The sequence below is a fragment of the Clupea harengus genome, unplaced genomic scaffold (assembly GCF_900700415.2).
Source record: "Clupea harengus unplaced genomic scaffold, Ch_v2.0.2, whole genome shotgun sequence".
NCBI lineage: Eukaryota > Metazoa > Chordata > Actinopteri > Clupeiformes > Clupeidae > Clupea > Clupea harengus.
The window spans coordinates 36,204-63,115 of NW_024879619.1; the positions used below are offsets into that span (position 1 = coordinate 36,204).

The 26,912-nt window shown below is 45.2% G+C and overlaps 1 protein-coding gene across 2 annotated transcripts; it reads right to left on the reverse strand.

Moving 5' to 3' along the window:
* Positions 1 to 3,356: 3,356 nt before the first annotated feature.
* On the reverse strand, positions 3,357 to 26,775 carry LOC122129279 (protein hinderin-like). Of its 2 annotated transcripts, none has more exons than XM_042704281.1 (10): positions 26,680 to 26,775; positions 26,099 to 26,134; positions 25,399 to 25,738; positions 24,182 to 24,297; positions 16,935 to 17,059; positions 13,785 to 14,320; positions 12,757 to 12,855; positions 11,488 to 11,585; positions 11,103 to 11,211; positions 3,357 to 3,772 (listed from the first exon to the last, which is right to left on the reverse strand). In XM_042704281.1, the coding sequence occupies exons 1-10, from the start codon at positions 26,732 to 26,734 to the stop codon at positions 3,571 to 3,573; spliced, it is 1,716 nt and encodes a 571-aa protein (XP_042560215.1). In that variant the 5' UTR covers positions 26,735 to 26,775; the 3' UTR covers positions 3,357 to 3,570. The 2 variants fall into 2 exon arrangements, with proteins under 2 accessions (XP_042560215.1, XP_042560214.1); XM_042704280.1 differs by having other exon boundaries at positions 11,103 to 11,235.
* Positions 26,776 to 26,912: the final 137 nt, after the last annotated feature.

A 26,912-nucleotide genomic window follows, 5' to 3' on the forward strand; every position in this document is an offset into this window, starting at 1 on the left:
CTCAACTGGTGACGTGTATAAAAGAAACCTGTCCAAAGAATCATACTTCACACCTTCAACCTCACCACCATGGGCAAGACCAAAGAGTTGACCAAGGACGTCAGAGATAAGATTGTAGACCTGCACAAGGCTGGAATGGGTTACAAAACCATCGGCAACTATTGGTGCGATTATTCGTAAATGGAAACAACACCAAACAACTGTCCATCGCTCTAGGTCTGGGGCTCCATGCAAGATATCCCCTCGTGCGGTATCGGTGATCATCCGAAAGGTGCAGAATAACCCCGGAACTACACAGGGGGAGCTTGTGAATGATCTCAAGGCAGCTGGGACCACAGTCACCAAGAAAACCATTGGCAACACACTATACCGTAATGGTTTGAAGTACTGCAGAACTCGCAAGGTCCCCCTGCTCAAGGAAGCACATGTACAGGGCCGTCTGAAGTTTGCCAATGAACACTTGAATGATTCTAAGGAGGATTGGGAGACAGGATGTGGTCAGATGAGACCAAAATCAAGCTCTTTGGCATCAACTCGACTTGCCGCGTTTGGAGGGGGAATATGAATATGACACCATCCCCACCGTCAAGCAAGGAGGTGGAAACATTATGCTTTGGGGCTGTTTCTCTGCCAAGGGGACAGGACGACTCCACTGCATCGAGGGGTTATTCCACCAAGTACTAAGTCATGTTTTGCTAGGGGTTCAAATACTTATTTTCTGAATCAAATGCAAATTAAGTCATAAATGTTATAAAATGCAGTTTTCTGGATTTTTTTGTTGATATTCTATTTCTCACTGTTAAAATACACCTACCATTACAATTATAGATCACACATTTCTTTGCAAGTGGCCAAACTTGCGAAATCGGCAGGGGTTCAAATACTTATTTTCCCCACTGTAAATGCGGATTCACATAATATACTTTAAATGTCTGTTTGAACATCCTATGTGGAGCTACGGATCTCTCCCCATTCATTTAGAGACCCTGATCTCTCCCCATTCATTTAGAGACCCTGATCTTTTTTTTGCCCAAAATAGCTCCCCGGAAGCGTTGCCAAGATGTCTGCCGAGCGGCGAGACTTGCCAATAAGGACTTTGGTATTAGTCTCCGTTACAGAGTCAGCATTTTGTGATGAAGACTTTGGGCACTGGCCAGGGTTACTGACCCAGTGAACATTAGCTGATGCTGACGCTGATGCATCACTTACTCAGACAGGTTTCCAAGACAACCTGTGAAACCTTGTTTTTATGGCTGCTACTAGTATGCTAGCTAACTAGCTGAGCACACCTATGCGATTACGGTTTATTCTTCCTGGCAGGATTCTTTGTTGTAATATGTATTGTTGTGCTTATCTGTGTGTGTATTTAACTAGTTGAAGGTTTTTCACTGAATAATGAGCATCAGTATTCCATGTGTTTATGTTACACTGTGGGTACCTCAAGGGGAAAAAAAGATTTCAGCAAACTGGAGTATTTCTGACAATGCTCTCTAGTTTACTAGTAGAAGAGTAGTTCAGTAAGTACTAGCCTGAAATTAGACACCCTAGATGAGTCAGTTTCTTGTTCATTAGCAGCCAAGCAGGAGAGGAGGCATGAAGTATGCACTGGTTGTAGGGTGCGATCCAAGCTCACTATATTCAGAGTGTACCTCATAAGACACAAACATAGTAAGAGCCTCACAATGCTGTGTAGGCTGTAAAAAGTATTAGGACAACTACGTCACACAACACTTAAAACAGATATTATTACTTCCCCTGAGTAAGAATGGTTATTTTCAGTCCAATATCGCATGTGTGTGTGTGTGTGTGTGTGTACACCTCTCCATGACTCTATGGTACTGTCCATTGTTCCTGTTAGGAGTCAAATTCCTAAAAACTTTTGTCAACACCCTAACTGTTGGTGAATAGTTATGTAACATCTTAACAATGCCTGCTACGTGCAGTGTGTGTGCCATTAAATATCCCGTGGGATTGATGTGGTAAAACATTCCATTTCACAAGTTCCATGAATAGAATTGTGTGGGATGGAGAACTTGTCAGCAGTAAGGATCTCCATATTTATGATCTGGCTGCTACCCAGGATGTTCTGACAAGGCATAATGGCCAAAAAGAAATCACATTTTATTTCGCTCACTGGTATAACACAGAATATTTGCCTTCTGTGCTTGTGTAAGTGCCCTCCCAAAGAGGACTAAGAGAATAAGAGAATTACTCTTCTTTCTTTCTCACACACGTATCACTAGATTCACAGCATATAATTGAGCGTTGAACTATAATATAACAGATGTCCTTCACTTAATATTGCTTGCTTAATGTCGGTATCCCAGCTTAAAGATCACAGATAAACTACATGTAGTATTTGCAAAGAGGTGCCTTGATTAGTTAAAATGAGTGTCGATCAATAGTTAATGTTCAGCTCACTGTAATTAGTTCATTAGCCCCAAGGGTTCGTTTGTAAATGCTGGTGACCCTGTCTGGTGCGTCTGTGCTCTGGGCAAGGGTTTGTCACTCAGGTGAAGTGACTGTGGCATATGCCCCCCCCCCCCCCCCCCCCACTGTTACCATGTACACGAGGAGCAGCCGCTCACTAATCCACTGCCTAATATTCAGAGCCAATAGCTGGCTTGTCTGTATGTGTGTACATTCGTATGTATTTCAGTAGGGGAGTGTGTGTGTGTGTGTTTTTGTTTGTGTGAGATCTATGGTTGCACTGATCTTTTTAAAACAGCGGTTAGCACTCATTTGGTAAGTCATACGTTAAAGAGCAGTATTTGCTTAGAAATTTGAAAAAATGACACGGGCTGAATAATGTCACCATGCTCAAGAGGGCTTATATAAATACATTTTTATTATGTTAACATTAAAAAAAAACACACAAGTAAAAAAGGTATTAAAAATAAAACATCAGCCACACCATGATTTGGGTATGAGTCATCAAGAAAAGACACTGCAAAAAGGCATTTGGAAATGTAGTAGTAAGAACAACACGTGACATGTGTGTGTGTGTGTATGTGTGACTGTGCTTGAGAGAGATTTTCCTGCTACTAATGGTCACTTTGTTAATTCCTCTTCATTCATATTAAACCGAGTAACTGAGGAGTTACCCTGAAAGGCAGCATACACACACACACACACACACTTTGGACAGCCAAATCATCAGCCAGCCCCAAGTCAGCACCAGACAAGGCAACACAACCATCTCAGATCAACTTCCTAGAATTCCCCTGCCTGTCAGTCTGTGCCTTATCTCTTCTTCTCTTTCCCTTTTGTTCTCCTTCTCCCTCTATCCATGTTCTCTCTCTCTCTCTCTCTCTCTCTCTCTCCCTCTCTCCCCCCCTCCCTCCCCTCCATCCTTCCTCTAATCTCCATATGGTTCACCACCCCGGCATTGGCACAGATGGCCCCTTCATGACCAAATCAAGTCAAAGCTACTGACAGCGGCTGCTATTACAACTATTACAGTTGAAGACACGGTCCTTCCGCTGGGGCTTTCTGTTTATGCGTGCATGTCTGTTAGCATGTATTTGCATGTGTGTGTGTGTGTGTGTGTGTGTGTGTGCAGTACGATGCTCAGCAGATGAAGAAGATGTCCTCCAGAATCTGGCTCTCCTCCGGGTCCTGGGGGGGCAGACAGGAGCGTGCGGCCGGGGTGAGGAGGCGGAGGCCGTGGCGGTGGGGCCGGAGGGCGCTGGCGAGGCCCCGCGGGCCGGGAACCTCCATCAGGGAGACGGGGCTGAAGATCTCCAGCAGTTCGATCAGGGAGGAGTTGGGACTGCAACGTCACAGCACAGACGCAGACACTACGTTATACAGCCGTCATCACCGTCACACCACAGACACACTACTTTATACAGCCGCCATCACCGTCACACCACATCACAGACACACTACGTTATACAGCCGTCATCACGATCACACCACATTATGGACACGCTACGCTACACAGTGGCATGAGAAACGCTTCTCCACCAAACTAAAACCTCAGGGTTGAGTCACAAAGTACACTCATGTCTTACTCCACTCAAAGCGCAGCAGCTAACACAGGCAGTGTTAAGAATTTAAGGATTTTCACAGCGTTACAGAATGAAGGCAACTCGTGACAGGATTCAAAAAGGTGCGAGTCCTTTTCCCCTTGTCGTTTAACTAGAATGTTCCAGTGTCGTGGTTTTTCGTACGTTTTCCCAGTACAGTACAGGGCTCTGTTCATCTTAGACATTTTCATGGTACTAAGGTGATGTTATTATGGCATAATAGCAATAGAGAGGCAACACACACACACGCACGCACACGCGTTATTTATTTTTCTCAACTGTTGTGAGTGACGTGCACTCTTTGGCCCCTCACAACTATAGAACTCTTTCGGGAACCTCTCATTACACCAGACACTGACCCTTAAGCCCTCTGCAGGAGGGGAGAGAAAAAGAGCGAAGCCAGATAAACAGAGAAAAAAAAAAAGAGAGAGAGAGAGAGAGAGGGGGAAGAGAGAAATAAATAAGGAAATGAGTGCCCAAGCAGATGAAGGTAATAGAGAGAGGGTAAATTATTCAGAGGGTACACGGACAGACGAGTGGGTTTCAGACGGAAAACATGAATTCTTCACACACGCTCCACTGGTGCAACAAACATCATCCCCTTCTCATTTTAAGCAGCGTGTATTTGCATTGGACGGTGGGCAGACAGGACGGTTTATGGTGTGTGTGCGCGTGTGTGTGTGTGTGTGTGTGCGTGTATGTGTGTGTGTTGGAATGAATGAATGAGTTCATAGTAACGAGTCTACGTTTAAGCACTGAAACAGCAGTTGAGGGTGAAAAAAAAAAGACGACACAAGGGATTACTACACTGGCTTTTATGGGCTGATGAGACGATGGCTTCAGTCGCTCCGTCTCCGTCTGAGGGACGAGAAGCAAGGAGAGAGTAACACCGCCTCTCCTGCTGCACTACAACATGGGAGAGAGACGAGGATGAGGAGGCCAAGGCCAGTGCCAGAAGACACTCTCTCTTGTCCTCAGAACTCAATGCAGTATCTATAATGGGCTTCTCCTGGTCTGTATTTCTCATGCACTTTCCTGCCCTTCTTTTAACAACTCCCTCAGTCTCTACACAGTTCACCTTCTTCATTTTCTAATCACTCCCTGCCATTTTCTCCCAAAGGATCATTCCTCCCCCAGCTGCCTTTCATAGTCTCCCCGTCTTCCGCTCATGGTCTCCTGTTGACTCAATCTTTAACAGAGGTGCTTGGCAAAGATCCACAGATCAGCTGTAAACTTAAGTGCTGAACATATGAGTCACTGCATCTCCGTTACTTCCCTCTCTCGCTCGCTCCTCTTTCACTGTCACTTCGATCGCTTTTGATCTTTGACCCCCCCCCCCCCTCCCTTCAGCTCACACTCGGCCTGACACCACGTCCATGCTCACAGACACACACACACAAACACACACACACACGGCCTGACAGGACGTCCATGCACACAGACACTGGGGCACCTCCACTGTGGAGCCGCAGGAGCGGTTCACTGCAGTCAGAACACGCTGTTCGCCTTTCCACTCGCCAGTGTTTCTTCAGCTGTGTGCACACCTTCAGATATACATCTGACATCTGTCTTCACACACACACACACACACACACACACACACACACACACACACACACACACACACACACACACACACACCAATCTCGCCACAAACATATAAACACACACATCAATCTCACCACAGACACATAGACATGCACAAACTAATCTCACCACTGAAAGCCCAACCAAACACCCAGGTATAAATCTTCCAATAAACAGAGCATTACATTTAAATTCAAGCTGTCAAACAGAACACAATGCATCTGAGTGGCTCTACACCATCCATATTACCTGGGTGAAATGCTCCTATTCTGATCCATGGTGAACCGCATAACTCATTCCACACAATAAGGGACAGATTTACTGACAAATGTTGTGTTTCCAGAACACACACACACACACACACACACACACACACACACACACACACACACACACACACACACACACACACACACACACACACACACACACACACACACACACACACACACACACACACACACACACACACACAAATATCTTGTATATCAGTATAACAGAGGCACTCTTTTTCCCATGAAGTACATGCCCATTTGCACTTGCTCATTATAAATGGCAGATGTGTTTAACATGGCTTATTTGATTGCGTGTTATTAGCATTGCAATCCGCATTACGTGATGGTTGTACAGAACTAACAGGGTATGTACTGAAAACTAGCGTACCTGCTTACTAGACATAGGATTTGTTAAGCCATTCGCCTCTAACACCTATACCCATCAGCTTACACACACACACACCCTGTTCCATAAAAGACCACTCGATCTGTTTTTTAATACGTCTCCACAAAATACACACACACACCAATCTCGCCAATCTCACACACACACATTTAGACACACACACACACACACACACACACACACACACACACACACTTTAAGGTAATGCTGCACCAAAAGGGGATAATGCCGCACGGAGAAGAAATTGGACTCCTAGTAACTAAATCTGTCTTCTTCATTTGGTTTCCTTCTGCCTGTCAACAGCGTTTAGCATTGAGAGAGGGTGTGTGTGTGTGTGTGTGTGTGTGTGTGTGTGTGTGTGTGTGTGTGAGATACTAGTTGACGGGGAGGGACTTTGGCCCGGCTCCCTTCTGAAATGTGAGCATTTGCATATTTATTTGTTTATTTATTTAACGGACAGGCTTCTCCTACAGCCATCCATCACGGCAGGACACAGAGGCATGAATAATGCAGGATCCCACTCCATACACCACGGCACTAGATAACAAACGCACGTGCACACACACACACACACACACACACACACACACACACACACACACACACACACACACACACACACACACACACACACACACACACAGGGGACCTGGGGTGTGGGAAACAGGGCAAGCAGCAACACTACAGGAGAGGAACACACAGGACCTACATTGTACTCCTCACGTGACAAAACTATAAATACTACAAAACACACACACACTCTCCAAACTCAGAGACGCACTCCTCACACTCTCTAAACAAATAATCATGTAGCATCACAAAACAAGTATATGTAGTATACACAGTATGTAAAACATGCCCAATATAGGCCATCATCCAGCCCTATAAGGGTCAAATACTGGTCCGTTATACAGCAAAATCAAGACAAGTTATACCCATATGCACTGTAACAGAACATTTCTCTCTGAATGATGGAGGGATGGCATGATTGACTGTTGGCATGTGCATCACCTCTAACCCTCTGAATAGCTGCTGTATTACAGAACACAGCATGTTAAAGAACGCACACATTTACTGGCATTTTAACGAACACACACATTTACTTGCCCAGAGCACTGGGAGTGTGATTGACCTCCAGCGCCAACCCCGCACCAGTCACCTGTGGCTTTCAGCCAATCAAAAACCTTCACAGGGCTGGCATCGCAAGCAGTGCATCTCCCTCCGTTTGACGTTTCTCTGAGCACGTGCACCAGCAGGTTCATCCGACACACAAACAGCAAATCAAATGTGAGTGAGAGTGTGTGTGTGTGTTTTTGTCTGTGGGTTTTTCCTTACATTCAGCGCCCGCGGCGCCAAATAAATTCATAAATATATAAATAAATGAAATCAAAGGGAACGTTCAGACTTCTGGCAGCACCGTTGGTGCTGTCAATCAAACGCGGCTGTAATCACGCGAGCACACACACGCTGCCCGCTCCTGTTCAAATGAGGACGGCGTAACAACGGCACTTAAATAAAAGATGCTCTGTGTCAATAGATGCATCAGTTGGGCTGGGGGAAGTGTGGGGGGGAGGTTTTGAAGACAGGTGTTGAGCTGAATGAAAAGGCAGCCGACCACTACAGCTCTGAGAACGAGTGAGCGAGAGAAAGAGAGAACGAGTGAGCGAGCGAAAGAGAGGAGTGAGCGAGTAAAGAAGAATGTGAATGTGTTTTGGGAGAGGGGTTGGTCTCATATATTCCATATCCATCCATCTTAATTGTTTTTATTCTGGTTAGTGCTTTGATAAACACTCCACGGCAATGCATCTACCAATGTTTTAAACACTTTTGGATAAAAAAATTTGCCAAATAAATAAATATGACTTGATGCACAAAGTACATTGATTACACTGGTTAGTGAGAGAAAGTCTGAGAGAGAAAGTGATTAAAAGAGACCAGGAGGAGAGAGAGAGAGAGAGAAAGAGAGAGTGAGAGTGAGAGTAAGAGAGAGAGAGAGAGAGAGAGAGAGAGAGAGAGAGAGATACTTAGAAAAAGGGTGAATGACTAAAACAGTGTTGCTACAGAGTCTTTCCTTGGTGTGTATTAGTCCTTCTCATCCATACAGACAACAAAGGAAATCAAAGATTACACTTCTTCTCTCACTCTATTAGACACACACACGCCCAGACAGACACACACACACATGCGCACGCGTGCACACAAACATACACGCCCAGACACATACACACACACACTCACACACACACACACGAGGTTGTCTCAGAAATAAATAAAGCCCTTAAAATGACACACTTCATTGATTTGCACAAATGAGAATAGGGAGGGGGATGCCTGGATGCTGGACTACAATCAAATATGTATGCCCCATACAGGAGGCCTGCGCCTGCTCCTCACATCAGCCTAGCAAGAGCCACACACTGGCTAACCACCTGAGAGAGAGAGGGAGAGAGAGAGGGAGGGAGAGAGGGAGAGAGAGAGAAAGAGAGGGAGGGAGAGACAGAGAGAGAGAGGGAGGGAGAGAGAGAGAGAGAGAGAGTGAGAGAAAGAGAGAGAAAGAGGGACAGAGAGAAAGCAAGAGAGAGCGGGAGGGAGAGAGAGAGGGACAGAGAGAAAGCAAGAGAGAGAGGGAGGGAGAGAGAGAGGGACAGAGAGAAAGCAAGAGAATGCAAAGGGTCAGGCCCAGTCTCCCAAAGGGTCAGGCCCAGTCTCCCAAAGGGTCAGGCCCAGTCTCCCCAGTCTCTCTCTGTCTCGGGAGAGAGGGCAGCAGAGGGAGAAGGATGACTGAGCAGATAACGGCTAAAAAGCCAAAAAGTAGGAGAACCTAACATTATTTATGCATGAAGTTCTCATCTTTTGACAGGGTTACTGATCCTCATCTCATTTTTAGATTAAGACATATTTGTATCAAAAGACAGATTAAGATACAGATTAATAGACAATTTAGACCACACAGAGTGAATAATTGGATGAATAAATCAAATTAATAATATAAACAAATGCCTATGCAAGACGACTGTGTAGGACATCTGAGCGATCCACTCACTTTCTACATGTAGCTACTGTTGCCAAGCACTCAAGGAACAACAGGAGCATCAATGAGCCATCGGATTCACTGATCCACAATAAAACACGTCTCATTTACAACAGAGCAGTGTCACAAACCCTGCAAGGAGAATGACTAAAATAGCATGTTACTGAAGTAAAAGGTTGCTTTGTATTAAGTCGATTAATATTCCTGAACAAAGCAGGGAGGAATTCAAAAACATAGTTTTTACAAAATGTACAAATGAGATGGGCTTTTTCACAAATGTGACACAAATAATGAGCATGCCTTTTAGAGTGCTGCTCACGCACACGTGTGCATGCGCACACACACACACACACTTAAAATAAAAGAAAGCAATACCTTTACATGAATAAAAATAAGACAAGATGTCTCATTAATCGCCTTTCTGGGCAGAAAACGAATGAATTCCCCCCCTTCCCTCATGCTAGTGGTCAGGGATTCATTCTCTCCTCTCCTCTTTCCCTCCCTCCCTCCCCCTCTCCCTCCCTCCCCATTCCTCTGTCTTCTCATTACTGGGAGAGAGGGTGAGGTGGGCAGGTTCCTGCCAGGCAGGCTAATGCAGCCCAGCTTGGCTCCTGTCAGCTTCAGAGTCCCGCAGAAGAAGAGGATGATAATAAAAAAAAAAACTTAATTTAGCTCGTCGCACCCCTCCTTCATCCCTCCATCTCCCAAACCCACCCCCATGCATCCACACACACCCCCCACACATTCTCTCTCTCTCCTCCCCCTCTCTCTCTTTGAAAAGACAAAAACACATCATTTATTCTCTAACAGTTCCAGCACTCTCTTTCTCTCTCTTTCCCCCTCTCTTTGTGAGGGCTCTGCATCTGTGACGGAAGCTGTGGCACTCTAAATACAATTAGCGCCTGTGCCTAGCACACTGCGAGAAGACACAGAAACAGAGGGGGAAAAGGGAGAAAAACGGAGAGAGAGCGATGGGAAGCTGGGGTGTCACACACAGACACAGACACAGACACACACACACACACATACACACAGACCCCATCACATGGCTGGCTCACGAAACACTGTTGGTGAGAGAGTACTGTTTTGAGCGCTCTGTGCTGGGTCCAGACTCACTGAGAGTGGGATTGGGGTGTGGAGCTTTTGTTTTGAAATAAATAAAATAAAAATGGCAAACGAGAGTAGCACTGGAGCGCCAACAGTCTGGCTAAAAAAAAAAAAATCAGTAGGCAAGAGACAAGCCTGTTTCACTGTACTTTGTACTTTCCAAAAAAGGACCAGCCCCATCACAATCAGGGGTCACCTCACCGCTTTCAGAGGAGAGTTCAGAGGCCTGTGCGAGAGACCTGGGAGAGATGGATTCAATTGGACAGGCACTGCACCTCAGGTCCAGGTTTAGCAAGTCAAAGCCTTCCCCGGCATTATAAATCAGCTGTCTGAGTTTGCTAATTAGTGCAACGGAACTAAAGGTAGAGATAATGAGGGAAGCCAGCTGGCTCAATGCGAGCTTTGGGGCAAAACAAACGGCAAGTCTCACTTCACAAAACTTGAGGATGTGACTTTGTGGATGGGGTAGAGGAAGCTGTTTTTTTTGCTTTTTTGTTCCACCATCACAAACGGTTCAGTTCTGGTTCTGGTGCGTGAAAAGAGGGCCTGAGAAAGAAAGGGGAGAGCTGGAGGGAGGGAAGGAGGGCGAGGAAAGGAGGGAGGGAGGGAGGGCGAGGAAAGGAGGGAGGGAGGGAGGGAGGGAGGGAGGTGTAAGAGTGACTCACCTGGCACGGCGGGGCTGGCGTGGGGTGCAGGGGAGGCAGGAGGGCATGGTGGGGGCAGAAGAGGGCATGAGGAGGGTGCTCTGAGGGACAGCAGGAGAGGTGGCCATGTCCGTTTTGGTCAGGAGTGGGGGCTCTGATGGAGGGAGGGCAACAGGACAAAGAAAACCGATGTAAAGAGTCCCTGGGACCGTTGGAAGGGCGGGATGATTGTTTGACTTACTGACAAACTTGAAAATAAACCACAACTAGTGCAGTTGACCACTAAATCTATGTGAAAATGCACATCGTTGCTCAAACATCGCACAAGACTGTGTGTGTGTGTGTGTGTGTGCGTGTGTATGTGTGTGTATGTGTGTTTATGTGTGTGTCTTTATGGGGACCTTACCTTGTGAGAACATGTGTTTGGGAGGTACTGTGTTTGTGTCCCCAGCCAGAAGAACTTCAGCAGCGACTGCAAGATGGGATGCATTCCCCCTCTCATCACTGGTACACACACAAACACACAGAAAGTGTATCTTAATATGTATCTTAATATCTTAATATATGCCGATAGGGTCTTTATTTTCTGAATTTTAATGTGTAAAAGACCTATATAATTTGGCACACTCCTGAATATGCTTCAGAAAAGCAGTCAAAATGGCATCTTTTTATGACTTCAAAATAAATCAAAATGGAAATGTTTATTCTATACTGTACTTCATTGGTGAAATATACAGTATATGATCATCCTCACTTTATATTGGATATCTGTGCACATCCCTACCCTGTGATGGTGTGACATTTTGGGTGTCTTACACACAACTGCATCTATTCTTCATGGGGATGTCTAGTCTAGTCTTGTCAATCTAAGTATTAGGGTATTTGACAATTCACATGTTTGTTGCAGAAACTGTTCCTCTGGCATTATTTAGTCATGGAAAAAATACATTTTTGATGTGAAGCAAATCATGTTTGAAAAAAAGGCATTTTTGTTAAAAACTTTTGGTCTGGCACCTTGAAGTTTATCTTTCCTAAGTCCTTGAACTGAACCAGATAGCCAGTTCCAGTTGGAGTCAAAATGTCATTGGTGTCCCTTTTCAACTTCGGGATATGTTTTGGTATGCATCAAAACAAAAGTACTGGATTTATTCCTTATATATTAACATTGTCAAAGGGTGCATGAGCTCAGGTTTTCAAGTGAAAATTGATTTGCACCCCCAGTGAAACTGTGAAAATTGGTTTCCATGAACAGTATAAGGACAAATAAAGAATCTTTTACTCTAATTTTAGGTTCTTCAAAAAGCATCAAGGCAGTGTGCAAGACTACAGGGGCAGATTAATGTGAATGAATCTACAGTTCATGAGCAGTCAAGGAAATGGAAAAATATACATTAACAAACGACCAACTGTCAAAACAAGATATCATCAGATATGTATAAGCGGGAAACGTTTACAATTATATTGTAGATGGTGTATAGAAAAAGTACTTAAGCAATCTATTTAGAAATGTCAGAGAAACGGATCAAAAACAAGGGGGTGGCCCCAATAACACCGGTCTTAACGACTGAATTGAAAACATGCATGACTACATTTAAAGAACCACTTAAGCTATAAGCTCTCTCTTGGGGCTCTTGTCAAGGTGGAGCTCCGTGACGCCACCTTGCGCTGTGCTCACCTGTGTGTGTGTCCATAGCCATTGACCAGAGGCGGCTGGTTCAGCAAGCCGCCATTTGGAAGATGCTTCTCCAACCCGGCTGTGTCTGTCTGCTGGAGCCTAAAAGGAGAGGGGGGGAGAGATGGAGACAGGCAGAGAGAGAGAGAGAGGAAGAGAGAGAGAGAGAAAGAGAAAAAGAGAGAGAGATGAAGAGAGAGAGAGAGGAAGAGAGAGAGAGAGAGAGAGAGAGAGAGATGAAGCGAGAGAGAGAGGAAGAGAGAGAGGAAGAGAGAGAGGAAGAGAAAGAGAGAGGGAGAGTAAGAGAGAGGGAGCATGAGGGAGAGGCGGAGAGAGGAGAAGAGAGAGAGACAGGAGGAGCGTCTAGTTAAATCTGTCGAGAATCGAGAACACCCCATGCTGCTTCTTGTTCCAGTTGGTAGTGTAAATGAGAGTGCTTTCTGCTGTACGGCAGCTGTGCAGCATGACGTGTGGAGGCGCGTTTCTGTGTGTTACACATTGTACTGCGGACGCATGTGCATGTGTATGTGTCCGAGTGTGTTTGTATGTGGGTCTACTCACTGATGTGCTGTAGATGTGACATGACATGCTCTGTGTGTGTGTGTGTGTGTGTGTGTGTGTGTGTGTGTGTGTGTGTGTGTGTGTGTGTGTGTGTGTGTGCGTGCGTGCGTGCGCAACAGCAGGTAGTGTGTCAGTATGTCACACTTCTTGCTGTTAATTAAGCATATCTGCCTGAGCTGTTGGTTCTGGTCAAATAAGTGTATTTTACAATGTGTGTGTGTGTGTGTGTGTGTGTGTGTGTGTGTTAATTGTAATTCAAAGACAGAGTATATCTTTATGTGTTTCTGTGAGTGAGCTATATCATCTGTCTTTCAGCTGGCATAACTAGCCAAGCTGCTGGTCCATGGTTCACATCTGTGTTTTTGTGTGTGTGTGTGTGTGTGTGTGTGTGTGTGTGTGTGTGTGTGTGTGTGTGTGTGTGTGTGTGTGTGTGTGTGTGCGCGTATGTGTGTGCATGTGTGTGTGCGTACCCGTCATTCAGCAGGCGTGTCTCCTGGAGCTGCTGGCTCAGCCTGTCCTCCTGCTGGGCCAGCCTCTGCTGCAGCCGCTCCCTCTCCTCCTCCAGCTGCCTCTTCTGCTCCACCAGACGCCTGCGACGCTCCTCCCAGTCCTCCCAGCCAGGAGGAGGCGCCGCCGAACCACCCGCCACCTCACCTCCCCGCTGCTCTCCCTCCTCTGCTCCCCTGTCTGGCCCCTGGGGCGCGCTGGCTACTGGCCCTGGTTGGGCATGGGAGCAGGAACAGTGCTCTCTCCTGGGACGAGCGGCCGATCTGGGCTTGCGGTCGCTCACGGAGGACCCCGTGGAGGAGAGGGGGGCCGTGGGGGTGGCTGGGGGGCAGCGGCCGTGATTGGCCAGCAGGGAGCGGGCGTGGGCCATGGGGACAGCAGCAGCAGGAGCGCCGGTACTGGGTGTGTCCCTAGGGGAGGGGAGGTCCAGATAGGAACCTTCCAGCGTCCCGGCCTTCGTCGAGCGAGACCGATGGGTCGACCTCTCGCTTCTGGAGGCCTAGAGAGAAACACAAATAACAAAAATAACACATTTTCATTCCCACTCAGTCTATAACGGTGAAGTAACGGTGTTGTGTATATTCCCACCAGACTGTATTTAACGGGATTACCACAGTTTAACCAGCTTTTAACTATCCTAGCCATCTCTAGCTTAGCGAACCATCTTAACAGTTGGCAGTTGATAGGGTGTGTAATATGAGCCAATTAGCTGCTAACTTAAACCTGTTATTGTAGCAGTTATTTGGGGACCAAGCAGTAAAGCTGCACAGGCACCCTGAGGGTTTCTACCCTTTGCTATTATTATTTCATAAATGAACCTGAGACTGTGATGTCAGCTAGATAAATAGCTATCATTTCATGCAAATGGAACTCTAACCATTTAAACCGTTTAAGGTTATTAAAGTTTCCTTAGCTAGCTTGCTAGTTAACTAGCATAGCAACCAAAGCAACCAGGAAAAAATGTTTGCTTCACAGCCTGAAGCAATGTCTAATTTCTCAAAATCAGCTCACTATTTAGCAACAGTCTTTGGGGTTAAAAGTGATCAGGATCACCTGCGGATGATGTTAAATGGCTTCACATAGACATTAAACAATCCTGAGAGAAATGATGGGACATCAGTGGGGCAGGAGCTTACTCTGATATCAATGTGGTCCATGAAGGAGGGAACCCCCCCCCCCCCCCTTCCCCTTCCCCTTCCCCTTCTTGAACATGGTCATGTTGTGTTTCCCATGCACACTGGAGCAGTGGCTTTTGATTATCGGTGGCGATACCACCTCGCCAGGGGATAGATTAACGGACAGACTTTAGCGCTTTGCTCCCAGTCCCACAAGACACCATCATGGTGGAATAGCAATAAACACATGGTTTTCAGGGACTGTAAAACTAGACGACCTATTAGAGAGAGAGAGAGAGAAAAAGAGAGAGAGAGAGAGAAAGAAAGAAAGAGAGAGAGGGGGGGCAGGAGGGAGGGAGAAAGCAAAGGGACAGAGGCAGAGAGAGAAAGAGAGAGATAGGGGGAGAGGAAAGGAAACCAAGAGAAGGAAATACATTGAAAAGGGAAAATGAGAGAGAAAGACAAAGAGGAGAAAAACACATGTGGGATATGAGTGAGGAGAGAGGAAAGGGTACTAGGAAAGAAAGAGAGATTAATATCACACCCGAGGGCAAGGAGAAAAGGAGAGGACAGAAAAGACGAGAGCAGAAAGGCAGGAGGGGAAGAGAATGGGGAAGGAAAGAAAGAGACCGATAAACAGAGGACAGAAAAGGAGAAAAGATTCTTAACTACACAACTGATCTTCACCCTTCAAACATCGTGGAAATTCTCTCACACACACACACACACACACTAAACAGACAGTAAGCAGGGTCCCAGAGCGGGCGTGCGAGGGCAACACAGTGAGTAATACACACACAAGGGAGCCTCCACCTTCATCATGACAACAGAGGCAATGACTAATTCAGGAGGAAGTCAAGGGTCGGGCAAGTGTGCATTAGTCAAACTCAAGGATCCCGTAAGGACAGGCCTCTTTCTCTTTCTCTTTCTCTTTCTCCATCTCCCTCTCCCTCTCTCTCTCTTTCTCTCTCCGTCTCTTTCTCTCTCCCTCCCTCTCTCTCTCTCTCGGTCCAGGCAACGAGGCTGCAAAGCTTTGCCGTAGCAAAACTGCCAGATAATGAGACAGAGCCCCCAGAGCTGGCTGGGGGGCGCACCCAACCCACCCAAAGGCACCATTCTGTAGTAAGGCTAGTCACCCAACCCACCCAAAGGCACCATTCTGTAGTAAGGCTGGTCGCCATTAATAGGCCGGCTAAGGAAGGCGAAGAGGGGGGTGGGGTGGGTGGTTTGATGACTCAGGGGGGATGTTCCAAAAAAGCAGGAGTACTGAGTTGTCCAGTTAACTGCACAGAGCAGAGGAACCAGAAGAAGAGCAGAACAGAACCTCTCCCTTAAAACACATTTCCAGGTTCTAGAATTTGATGGATGTTCTCAAAACAGTTCTCTGGGCAACTCTTACATCTTTCATTGCAGAATAATATTCCCAAGGGTGACAAGATGTTGGGATCAGTCAAGGGATACATTTAGGTTCTAGTAGTAATAATCAGTTATACAGAGGTGGAGGTCATTTATGTACCGTGTGGATTGGCCATTCCGACCACATGGTCAGGCTACGGGTGTGGAATGTCACTCCGCTACTCCTGCTACAAGTGGAGCAGGTTGATTGTGGATTTTTAATGAAATTATGAAAATATGAATGGTAAGCTATGCCTGTGGAGACAGACAGACAGACAGTGCCAGGTGGTCTTTTCAGACCTGACCTAACCTAACCAAAATGAAAACACTCCGAAACCTTCCCCCACCCCTACATACATCCCTTAACATACACAGGGGGAGACTGTCCTACTCTGAAAGGAGCGCTGCATTGGACTGGCATCTCGTTCGTTTCACTGAATAGCCAAAGAAGGGCACAAATACATCGAAGCACACACAGCATCATACACAGAAACAGACACAGCCACACACAGAGACAGACACAGCCACACACAGAGACAGACACACAGAGACAGACACACACACACACACACACACACACACACACACACACACACACTTTACCTTGGTGTGGGAGCGGGCCTGGTTGAGCTCGGCGATGGACTGGTTGAGTTTGTCCTGCTGTTGGGTGAGGTACTGCTGGTAGAGAGACAGCAGCTCCTGACATTCTCTGTACTGCTGCCGCAGGCCTCAGCAACAACGCCAGGGTCAAGGGGTCAATACACACACACACACACACACACACATATATATATATATATACACACACACACTAGAGTGCTGGACACACACAGGCAGAGTGCCTCATGGTCATTCACACACACACACACACACACACACACACACACACACACTGTCTCATGGTTATACAAAAATACAGGCGCACCAAGAGGCTCATACAATTCCCCCCACATATAACCAACAACTGGGGCATAGACACACACACACTCCCACACAGTGTCCCTCACGGTCATACAAAAATACACACACAAACAAGAATAAGCAACCCCCCTACAGACACATACACATATGGGAGGGAGGGAGCGCGCACGCACACACACACACACACACATCTGACTGAGCCCCTCTAACTCACTTTCCTGTAAGGCATCTGCCTCTACCAGGCAAAGCACAGAACAGCCAAGTGCCTTCAGGTAATAATTACAGCAGCCCACATCCACACACCCAGAGTTCACACCAGGGCTAGACAGAGGCAGGGAACAAAAAAAAATACAAAAATACAAAAGTGAAGAACTCACACGCTTTCTCCCTGATTCTCTCTCTCACACACACACACACACACACACACACACACACACACACACACACACACACACACACACACACACACACACACACACACACACACACACTTCTCTGACTGAGTCCAGTGGTCTCTCTGGCTTCAGTCGGCCTTCAGACCAACATGTGTACTTACAGCCCCATTGCAGGAAAGAAACAAGCAGACCTCAGGAAAAATACACCCTCTCTCTCACAGAGATTGCACTTTCAAACAAAACACACACACTTACACATTTCAACATTCATACAGTTCTGCACACCGATCTATGTGTATTGTTCACTTACTTACAATAAAAAAAAAAAGCTGTCTTTTTCCACTGAACTAAATGTAAATAAATGTACAAAGAACTAACACACACTGTTAGCATATGGATACACACACACACAGCTGTCCTTAGTAACCTCCTAGGTTTCAAGCTTGTTGTAGCAGTCAAGAAGAACTACAAAAATGCAGAAAACAACCAAGTTTGTTTTTAAGTCTCTGGCAAACACACACACAGACACACACACACAAATACACATGCTTGAGAGTCTTGCACATCAACGTTTCCATCTGGATCTGGCTGGGCCAGAGCAGGCAGGCAGCCAGGCAGGGTGACAGGATGTTGGCACGCTTTTATTCACACACACACACACACACACACACACACACACACAGTCAGCAGAGCAGAACCAGACAAAACCGATCTGGAACTGATAGCAAGCCTGATGGGTCCACTAATGACAGAACCCGTCTCTATTTTTCCCTTTCCCTCTGTATCTTTGAAGACACACACACACACACACACACACACACACACTGCCCAAAAACTTTTCATAGCTTGTAGCAAACTGAAAAACTTGGCCAACTAAAGTCCTGAAGCATCACCTCTCAGACGCCTCAGTGCAGCAGTGCTGATATAGCATCAGAATGACAGCAGCGAGGGTTACGGACGGGACGGGCCGAGACTGTTTCTAGATCAGCGCGCCCGAACACTGCTGATGCAAGATCACAATGCTGACTGGCCTGGGATCAAAATGACTGCCGATGCAGATCATAATGATGACTGATGTGGGAACATCACGACTGTGGTATGAAAATGAGCAGCAGATGAATAATTTCTGATCAGCATTTGAAACTTATAGTCATTTTATGTCAACCATAATGTCAAAGCAGGATGACAGACAACCGTACTGTTGCTTCGTCCTCACTATATACAATTTGAAGTACACAAACTGCTCAGTATCAACTGCTCAAACTTGTGTGAAAAGTGTGAGGCACCCATGACCTGGGATTCGAGGGGATCTGAAGTGGATTTCAAGTGCTGCAAGGAGTCATAGGAGCCCAAACCAATGGCAAGCATTTGAGCAGTAAAATAAAACTGCACAAAGCGCAAGTGCTACAGTTAATTACACAAGCGTGGCTTCAAAAGCCTTCCTCGCCCTAATCAGACTCCATCACACCCACCATCCCACCCACTACCCTTGGCTCAGAGAAGATGACTCACACACACACACACGCACGCACGCACGCAGATGACCGCTCTCGCCAACTACGCCAACCACACCAGAGTTGAACTTTTGCGCAAAGCCCAAAGACTGTTTCAATATTAAGTGAGGCTTTGATCTCGACTGCATGGCCAAAGTGCAGGGTTTTGATGTAGCAGTGGTGGAAGTGATGCAATGCTCTCGCTGTCAGGCTGACTCACTTCGGCGAGGCAAACGCGTTGCACCATACAGCGTACGCATGTGCTGACTTCAGCGCTTCCGCTAATTAATTAATAATTAAGTTTAAATATTTATTGCCTATTGTCATCATTAATGATGGAGCCAGTGGACAAATTTGACTATAGTTTTTATCTAGGCCTATTCAGCTCACAAAGCCTGAATTATTATGCTGATTCACTGAATCACATTCATTGACTCACAATTACTTAGACAAGTCAAACACTTCTAATCCTAAGCAAATATGGACCTTTATTAACCATTTAATATGGCTAAATCCTAAACACTCAAACATTATTGTTCAGTAAACTACCTCTGGAAATAGAGTAGTGGGTAACATCACCTGACAGGTTACAAACACACACAACAGTGCATGGAAACACACACACACACAGCCACACACATAAATGCTTTCATATCCCCAGTGTGTGTGTGTGTGTGTGTACACGTGAGCAGAAGTCTGACTCGGCCTGATCGCAGCCGATATCAGTCTCTTTCCCAAGATGCACTAGGGCATCCCACGTGGCTGCCACAGCGCGGAGCCACAGCTGGCCCCTGGCCAACGGCAGCTCTGCACCCACAGCCTCCGTATCAGCAAGGAAGATGGCAGGCGACATCTCCTCCTCCTCCACCTCCTCGGGTTCTGCCGCCTCTCGGCTTGCTCCGCCATCCAAAAATACACACAGTGAATGTGTGTGTGTGTGTGTGTGTGTGTGTGTGTGTGTGCGTGTGTGTCGGTCTGTCTGTCTATTGGATATTTTAGACAGCCTCTGTCAACGTGATTCACTCCCCCTGTCAGTGTGGGCAGAAATTAAATAATGAAATCTCGGCACAAGGTAGAACAAAAAATGGCATAGGAGACATGGCATATTTTTGCCCGGCCCGTGTTTGCAAGTGTGTTTGTGCGTGAGGGAGAGAGAGAGTGTGTGTGTGTGTGTGGCAAAGTAATTTGATGCGAGGACGAGCGTTTACACAGGCGGCGGCTGTCCCTAAATGACTTGCGAAAGATTTGTCGTTGATTTCTTCCATTACGAATCTGATTAGATTTCATTTATCCAGGCCGCGCGGTTTGTTACTTCCAATATTAGCATGTCTGAAAGCTTAACTGCCTGCAGAAAATCAGTGTGATGAGAGCGAGTGATTCCCTCAATCCTAAACCCAAAATAAGGATTTTACTTGAAATTATTAATACTTTAATTAGTTAAACGTGAGCCTTCCCCTGTATGGCAAGTGAAGCCACCAAAGGAAACACAAACAGCTACAACCCTTTGGGTGCATCATCACAGGCAAAGCTGTGGAGTAAAAAAGTCCAACCCAATCACAGATTCTGGACAGATGAAAACAAAATGGCACATTCTGAATGTACTGTGGTCTCATCAAAGTGTTAACAGATCAGACTGCACAAGGACTAAAGGAAAGAGAGCTCATTCTAACCCTGAGAAAGCGCTTTAGCCTGAGGTGTCTGGTATGTGTGTGTGAGAGAGAGTGTGTGTGTGTGTGTGTGTGTGTGTGTGTGTGTGCTTGATGACTACGTTTTGCTTCTGAGACTCATTTTCACTTTTTAATAAAAATTCCCGGTTAAGACCAATTTTCTGCGCCCTCCGCCTGTAATGGAATCTACAGTTAGGAGACGTGGGCAAGAATGCCAAGGAGAGCCTTGATCAAATCCTAATTTCATTCTCAACATGAGCTCCTTAACTTCTTCCTGCGCACAGAATTTAAACAACGATTTTTCTCAATTCTCTCTCTCTCTCTCTCTTTCTCTCTCCCTCCCTCCCTCTCCTTAGCTCTCTTCCTCCCTCTTTCACTCTCTCTCTGCCCCTCTCTCCAATATCCCCGTGATAACTCTGATCGTGGTGGATATGAGGAAACCTGATTGTTCCACAGATTAGTCTTCACGGGATCTGTTTGCCTTTGCCTTTCCCCTCCACCTTCGGCAGGCGTTTAAAGAGGCGGCGTGTCTCGACAGGGTCTTTAAGAGCACGGCCATCTCCGTGGGGCGCTTCTGTGCACATGGTTCGCTCTGCTTGCCTGCCCGCCTTCCGCCCGCCTTCCAAATCTCTTTTTAATGGAGTTTAGGACTGCGGCTCAAATGCCAAGGCCGCCAGCTTAAGTGCGTTTAATTGAGTTGTGTGTTTCTTAATTTCGCAGCTCCGCTGCCAATTGTGCAATTTGGCCGGCCAGCCATCACTCTTCCTCGCACTCGCCACGGAGGCTTGTTCGCCGGAAGAGGCCACGCCGCCTCGTTCTCTTGACCCTGAGCAAAAAATAAATAAATTAATAAATAAATAAATAAATAAAATCACCGACAGGCGGAGGAGTTGCCAGAGGTGGAGGATTGCGAGTAGCGTGCCTGATCTCTGCAGGTGTAATTGGCTGGCACAAGAAGGGCACACAGACCGTATTACTTCAGATCTCTGTATAATGGAGTGTGGCCAGCAGCATGGTCAGGCAGAGTTACAAAACCAAACAGCGCAAGGTTAGAGAGGCAAGCATTCAAACCACAGCTCAGTAACAGCTAGGGCTGAACGATTAATTGCATTTGCGATTTAATCGCGATATGATAGAACGCGATTTTCTAACCGCAACGTTCGCGATTAAAAAACGTGGTCTAAAAAAAAATTTTTTTTTTTTTTTTAAGATGGTACATTTTGCACACAGTGTTTAAAAAGTGCATGCCTAGTGTTTATACTTAAAATGACTTTTTTTTAATTACTTAAATGCACAGTGGCAAAGCCACCGATTTGTTGTTCTTGTTTCTGTAATGAGCAGTTAAATAAAAATGTAAAATGTGGGATAGAATATTTTACACTAAATGTATCTTATATTGTGTTGGTCATATTTAAATCATTCATTACGTTTTGTTGGGGAAAAAAAAGAGGATAAAAAAAAAAAATCGCATATTAAATCGCAATCGCAATATTTTGGTAAAAAATCGCAATTAGATTATTTTCCCAAATCGTTCAGCCCTAGTAACAGCCCTCAAAAAAAGGAGAGATTTCCTACAGACCAGATTTAAAAAAATATATATATCACACACCAGTACACATACATTCAGCAGCTCACAGCCAATACCATCCACAAACAACCAAGCATTCAATCCCCTCTTGAAGACCTTCAGAGTTCTGTTTATCTCAAGGTGAAACAGCGCATGTTCAAAACCAAAAATGACTCATACTTCTGCCAGGACCTTCTAAACCAGACCACCCTCTAAAACCATGACATTTCTAGACTGTTTAAAGCATCTGGATTGAAACACCACAACCCCCATCTGCCATAGTATCTCTCATCCCCACAGCCAAAGACTATTTGCTTGGTAAACACTGCCACCTGCTGTTCACATAGAGTAAAACCCTTGAAGAATATAATTGTAACAGTATGGAGCCACTTCTAAATGCACTCTCTGGTCCTATCTAACACTGTACAAACCCTTCTGTGCTGACTAAAGATTATTAGACAACAGTGGGCTGCAACAGACGGCTAAACTAGCCAATGACGTATACTTACTGCTGGCAATGTAGCATGCTCTACAAACCAGAGGAACTAATGGAAGACCTTTTCCTCCGATTTAGGGAACAGACAAAAGCTTTAGGGCCAAAATCAATTACAACTTCTGACATTGCTATTGGCATTTGCGAAGAGAAAAAAAAGTATGCCCCTTTGAGCTAGAACAATGTGTAAAGATTGCCTAGCAACAGTTGTGCGAGTAAACATTTGCTACCCTGTATGAGAACATTCGAATGTTCTCGAAAGGATCATTCTGAGCTAATAAAATCACTTTCTGTAAAAACAATGATGGCAGACTAAATCTAAGACAAAGACCTATGGTCTGCCAGCATTATACAGTCATAATTCTGGCAAAACATAAATTGCCTATCCTGAGTTAGCCTATATGCAGTGTGGGCCATTTGCTGTGTCTCACACATTGAGCCAAAGTCTCCTTTGACCGATTTCTACACAGACAATGCATAAATACTTCTTCTCCTCTGAGGAGTTGTTTGTATGTTTAATGTAATCCAAAGTTTAATGGAATACGCTGTTGCCCTCTTTTCCTTAATCAAACTTGACTTGGACACTTTCTTTCCTTTCTGCACCGGGCATTTCTTTCTCTGCCCACATTGGAGTTGATTTTTAAATGTTGCATAACTTTACAAAAAAACAAAGTAAATGTGTGCTGACCTAGTGATGCACCCTACCTGCTGCATCTCCATATCAGGGCAAAAAACCTGCCAGGGCTTTGAACAGTCAACACAACACATGTGACTTGCCCCTGGTCACTATGACAACTTGCCCCTGGTCACTATGACAACTTCCCCCAAACTTACTTATCAACTAATTAGGGCAAATATCAAGGCTAGTTCCACCTAAGGCCATAGTTAAAGTATCACATCACACACTACTTAGACCTTTAACCATAGAAAAGTTCAAATGTAAATACCCAAAGTCCAACATGTTTTATCACATGAAATGTGCCTCACCTAATGCTTTGGTATGCCATAGTTTTACTCTGAAAGGGGGAAAAGTGTAGAAAATTGTGCTAAGGTCAGTTTCGGGTGACCTTGACTAAAAGTAAACAAAATGTTCACTAAGGCGGTTGTGTCACACAATGTTATTTAAGACTGTGCCCCTACTTCTGGAGAAATCAGCAGTGGGACGACTTACCCAGCTCCCCCCTACTATAGGAATTACATGAATTTACAGAAGTCAAAACTCCATTGTTTTCTCTAAGTAGATTAAACTAAAAGACCAACAAATTGCTAAATGTACTACTTAATCCTTTCTAAATGTTTTCTGCAAAAGGATACCTTCCCTTTCGTGCACGATGTGCTGGTTCTGCTGCTCCAGTTCCAGGATCTTCCTCTCAAACGTCTCGTGCTCATCTTTCAACTTCTGTACAGACTCCTCCTTCTCCTCACTCACTCTGAGGAAAGAATATACACACAAATCTTAAGACACATTGCCATTGCTCATTTACAACATCGGTTTCGTCAAAAAACTTTAAGCTGCATACCGTAAATCCTCAAATAAAGACCGGGATTCATTTAGAGGCCGGGCTTCATAGTAGCCGGGGGCATGGTCGATACGGACAAATAAAGGCCGGGCCCCAAATACAGGCCGGGGGTAAAATAAGGTAGCCTATTTTACAGTAGCCTACCAGCATCAGTCCATCAGCACAAAGCAGACATCACAATTTAATTTAATGCATTTCATAAATACATGTTCTCCTCATGTTCAATGTTGTTGGCTAATTTCATGGGCTGTTTGCAATAATAAAAAAAAAGAAGACATTTTCCCACGTAAGCTTACTAGGCGAATTTGTTATTACCGGTATACAGTTACTTGCCAAATCGATAGAAGACATTCCTCCAAAATACCTCTTTTTAATGATTTCATTGCCGTTTCGTGATTTCCACAAAAAAATAAATTGTTCTTCAGGCTAATAGAACTTTAAAGTTTCAGGTGTTGCGTAGCAACCCATTACTTGCTGACTTCAAGTTACAATGACTTTCCGTTACGTTAAATTACCGGACTACTTGCGGAATGATATGAAAGATGTGAATTAGAAGCACAAAACCCGTTGCCAATGACAGCGGTCATTAACTTTTCGCACTGAATATCAAGAAATTACAGACCTGCGAATGTTGGGGTGGCCCATTTAAATCAACGGAACTTTTTGGAACATTCTGAAGAGCCGTATAATAAGTAAGAAATAAAGGCCTGCCCCAAATAAAGGCCTGTGCGCTGTGCAGCCTAAGTAAATAAAAGACCCCGGCCACAATTTGAGGATTTACGGTACATATGCATTGGCAGTCATCTTATCTGCTTGCCTTCAAATATGGCTGCTTAAGAATAACGGAGGAAAATCATGACTTTGAACTGGTACAAATTAGTTTGTATTACAAATTGTCCTGTTGGTAGGGAAATAGCCTTCCACAGAACTGGCAAAACATAACTTTCCTCATCACTGTGCCAAAGTTTCCCAATAGGGACAATCACAGACTATCATGGACAGACAGCTTACCTGGCCAACTCCTGGATGAGACTGGCGATACGCCGCTTGTCTTCTGGACAGAGGTCCTTCAGCGAGGGCTTGGTCTTAACAGGGGCCGTTTGTGGTGAGCCAAGTGGATCCTCAGGAGGTCTGTGGGTTGGAGCTGGAGACCTGGCTTTAGCTGAATCAGGTCTTGTAGAGGGGGTTGTTTTTGTTGATGACTTCCCCACAGAGGAGAGGGCAGAACGGGACGACTGCTGGCTTTGCCCCCTCCTGGTTCCTCTCTCATGGCCTAACCCCATCTGTACTCTGCTCTTCCCCTCTTCAGTGCACCCTGAGCCTAGTCTTAGGCCAGGTTTCCTGCTCACACCTGTGAGAGCAAAGGAGGGGAGTAGAATAAATATGATGTGCTATAACTGATAAAGCACTCTAATGAAGCCATCCATTATTATAATATATACATATTATTGGCATTCACAGGGTGAGTTTAAAGTCACACAAATGCAATGGAATGCCATTCATGACAATACACATGTGTAAAAACACCTCACGTATAAACTACAAATAATGTCACTGTAATAAATGGAGGGGGAAACTAAATTACGTGATACTATTGACACTAAAGACTGTCTTTCCACAAAGACCACAGGCGAGCTTTCCATCAAGGGAATGATACAAGCAAAGCAGTGAAAAACGACGGGACCAACTTGTGCCACGTTTGACGTCTCACCTGGGACAAATACCATTGGTTGATCTTCGTCTGATGCTGTGGACGTTAAGGACATCAACAACCTACTTTCAGGAACAAGAATGCCTGCAATAGTCAAACAAAGTAGCTAAATACTTTAACACCGAGGAAGCTGACTTACACGTGCATTTAGCCAACAAGCACGATAACTGACTGCCAAGTTCTACCAGTAAACCTGACCTAAACTGCATTTTCCTCTTCTCGTGACACACCAATGGTATAGGCAGCACAGTGTTACAAGATAAAAGCTACCAAACAAATTACCAGCCAAATATGTCAGTTTAGCCAACAGAGCACCTCCTAACTGTCAGGTAAAACTGCTACTGTAGCTTGTCGAAAATATAAAGTTAGCTGGCAAGACCGTTATTTGGTCTGTCAGGCTGCTAGTCTCTTTAACGTTAGCAAACTAAGCTAAGTTTTGGATAGAATCCTTGCTAGGTTTACCATCGTTTTTCGACACGTCTTCGGTAGACATCTATTTAATGTAGTACACTACTTTACAGGCAAAGTCATCAAAGCAAAATTCAAATCTTTACTCTGTGCAAAATAAAATAAAGGATTACTGTCATTGATCCAAAATATCCCAGATTTGTTTCCTTCCTCTGCGGCAATCGCCATGTTGAAACAACCGCCACTTCTAAGCGGATTCGGGGCGCTCCTGTGGTCGATTTAACCTTGGTCCCGCCCTTACGTTGTGTAATTCGTTGGCTCTAAAAATGACATCCTATCATTGGTTAAAGGTTATGTCATTCAACATTTCTACCAATGACCCAAACCTGCAGTTACTGGAAAAGGT

Excerpts from the sequence above, each read along its gene's own strand:
- LOC122129279 (XM_042704280.1), bottom strand. The coding sequence starts at position 26,734 with ATGGCGATTGCCGCAGAGGAAGGAAACAAATCTGGGATATTTTGGATC. Across the intron at positions 24,298-25,398 it reads CTCATCCAGGAGTTGGCCAG|AGTGAGTGAGGAGAAGGAGG; the intron begins GTAAGCTGTCTG and ends TTCTTTCCTCAG. Across the intron at positions 11,236-11,487 it reads CAAACACATGTTCTCACAAG|AGCCCCCACTCCTGACCAAA; the intron begins GTAAGGTCCCCA and ends TCCCTCCATCAG.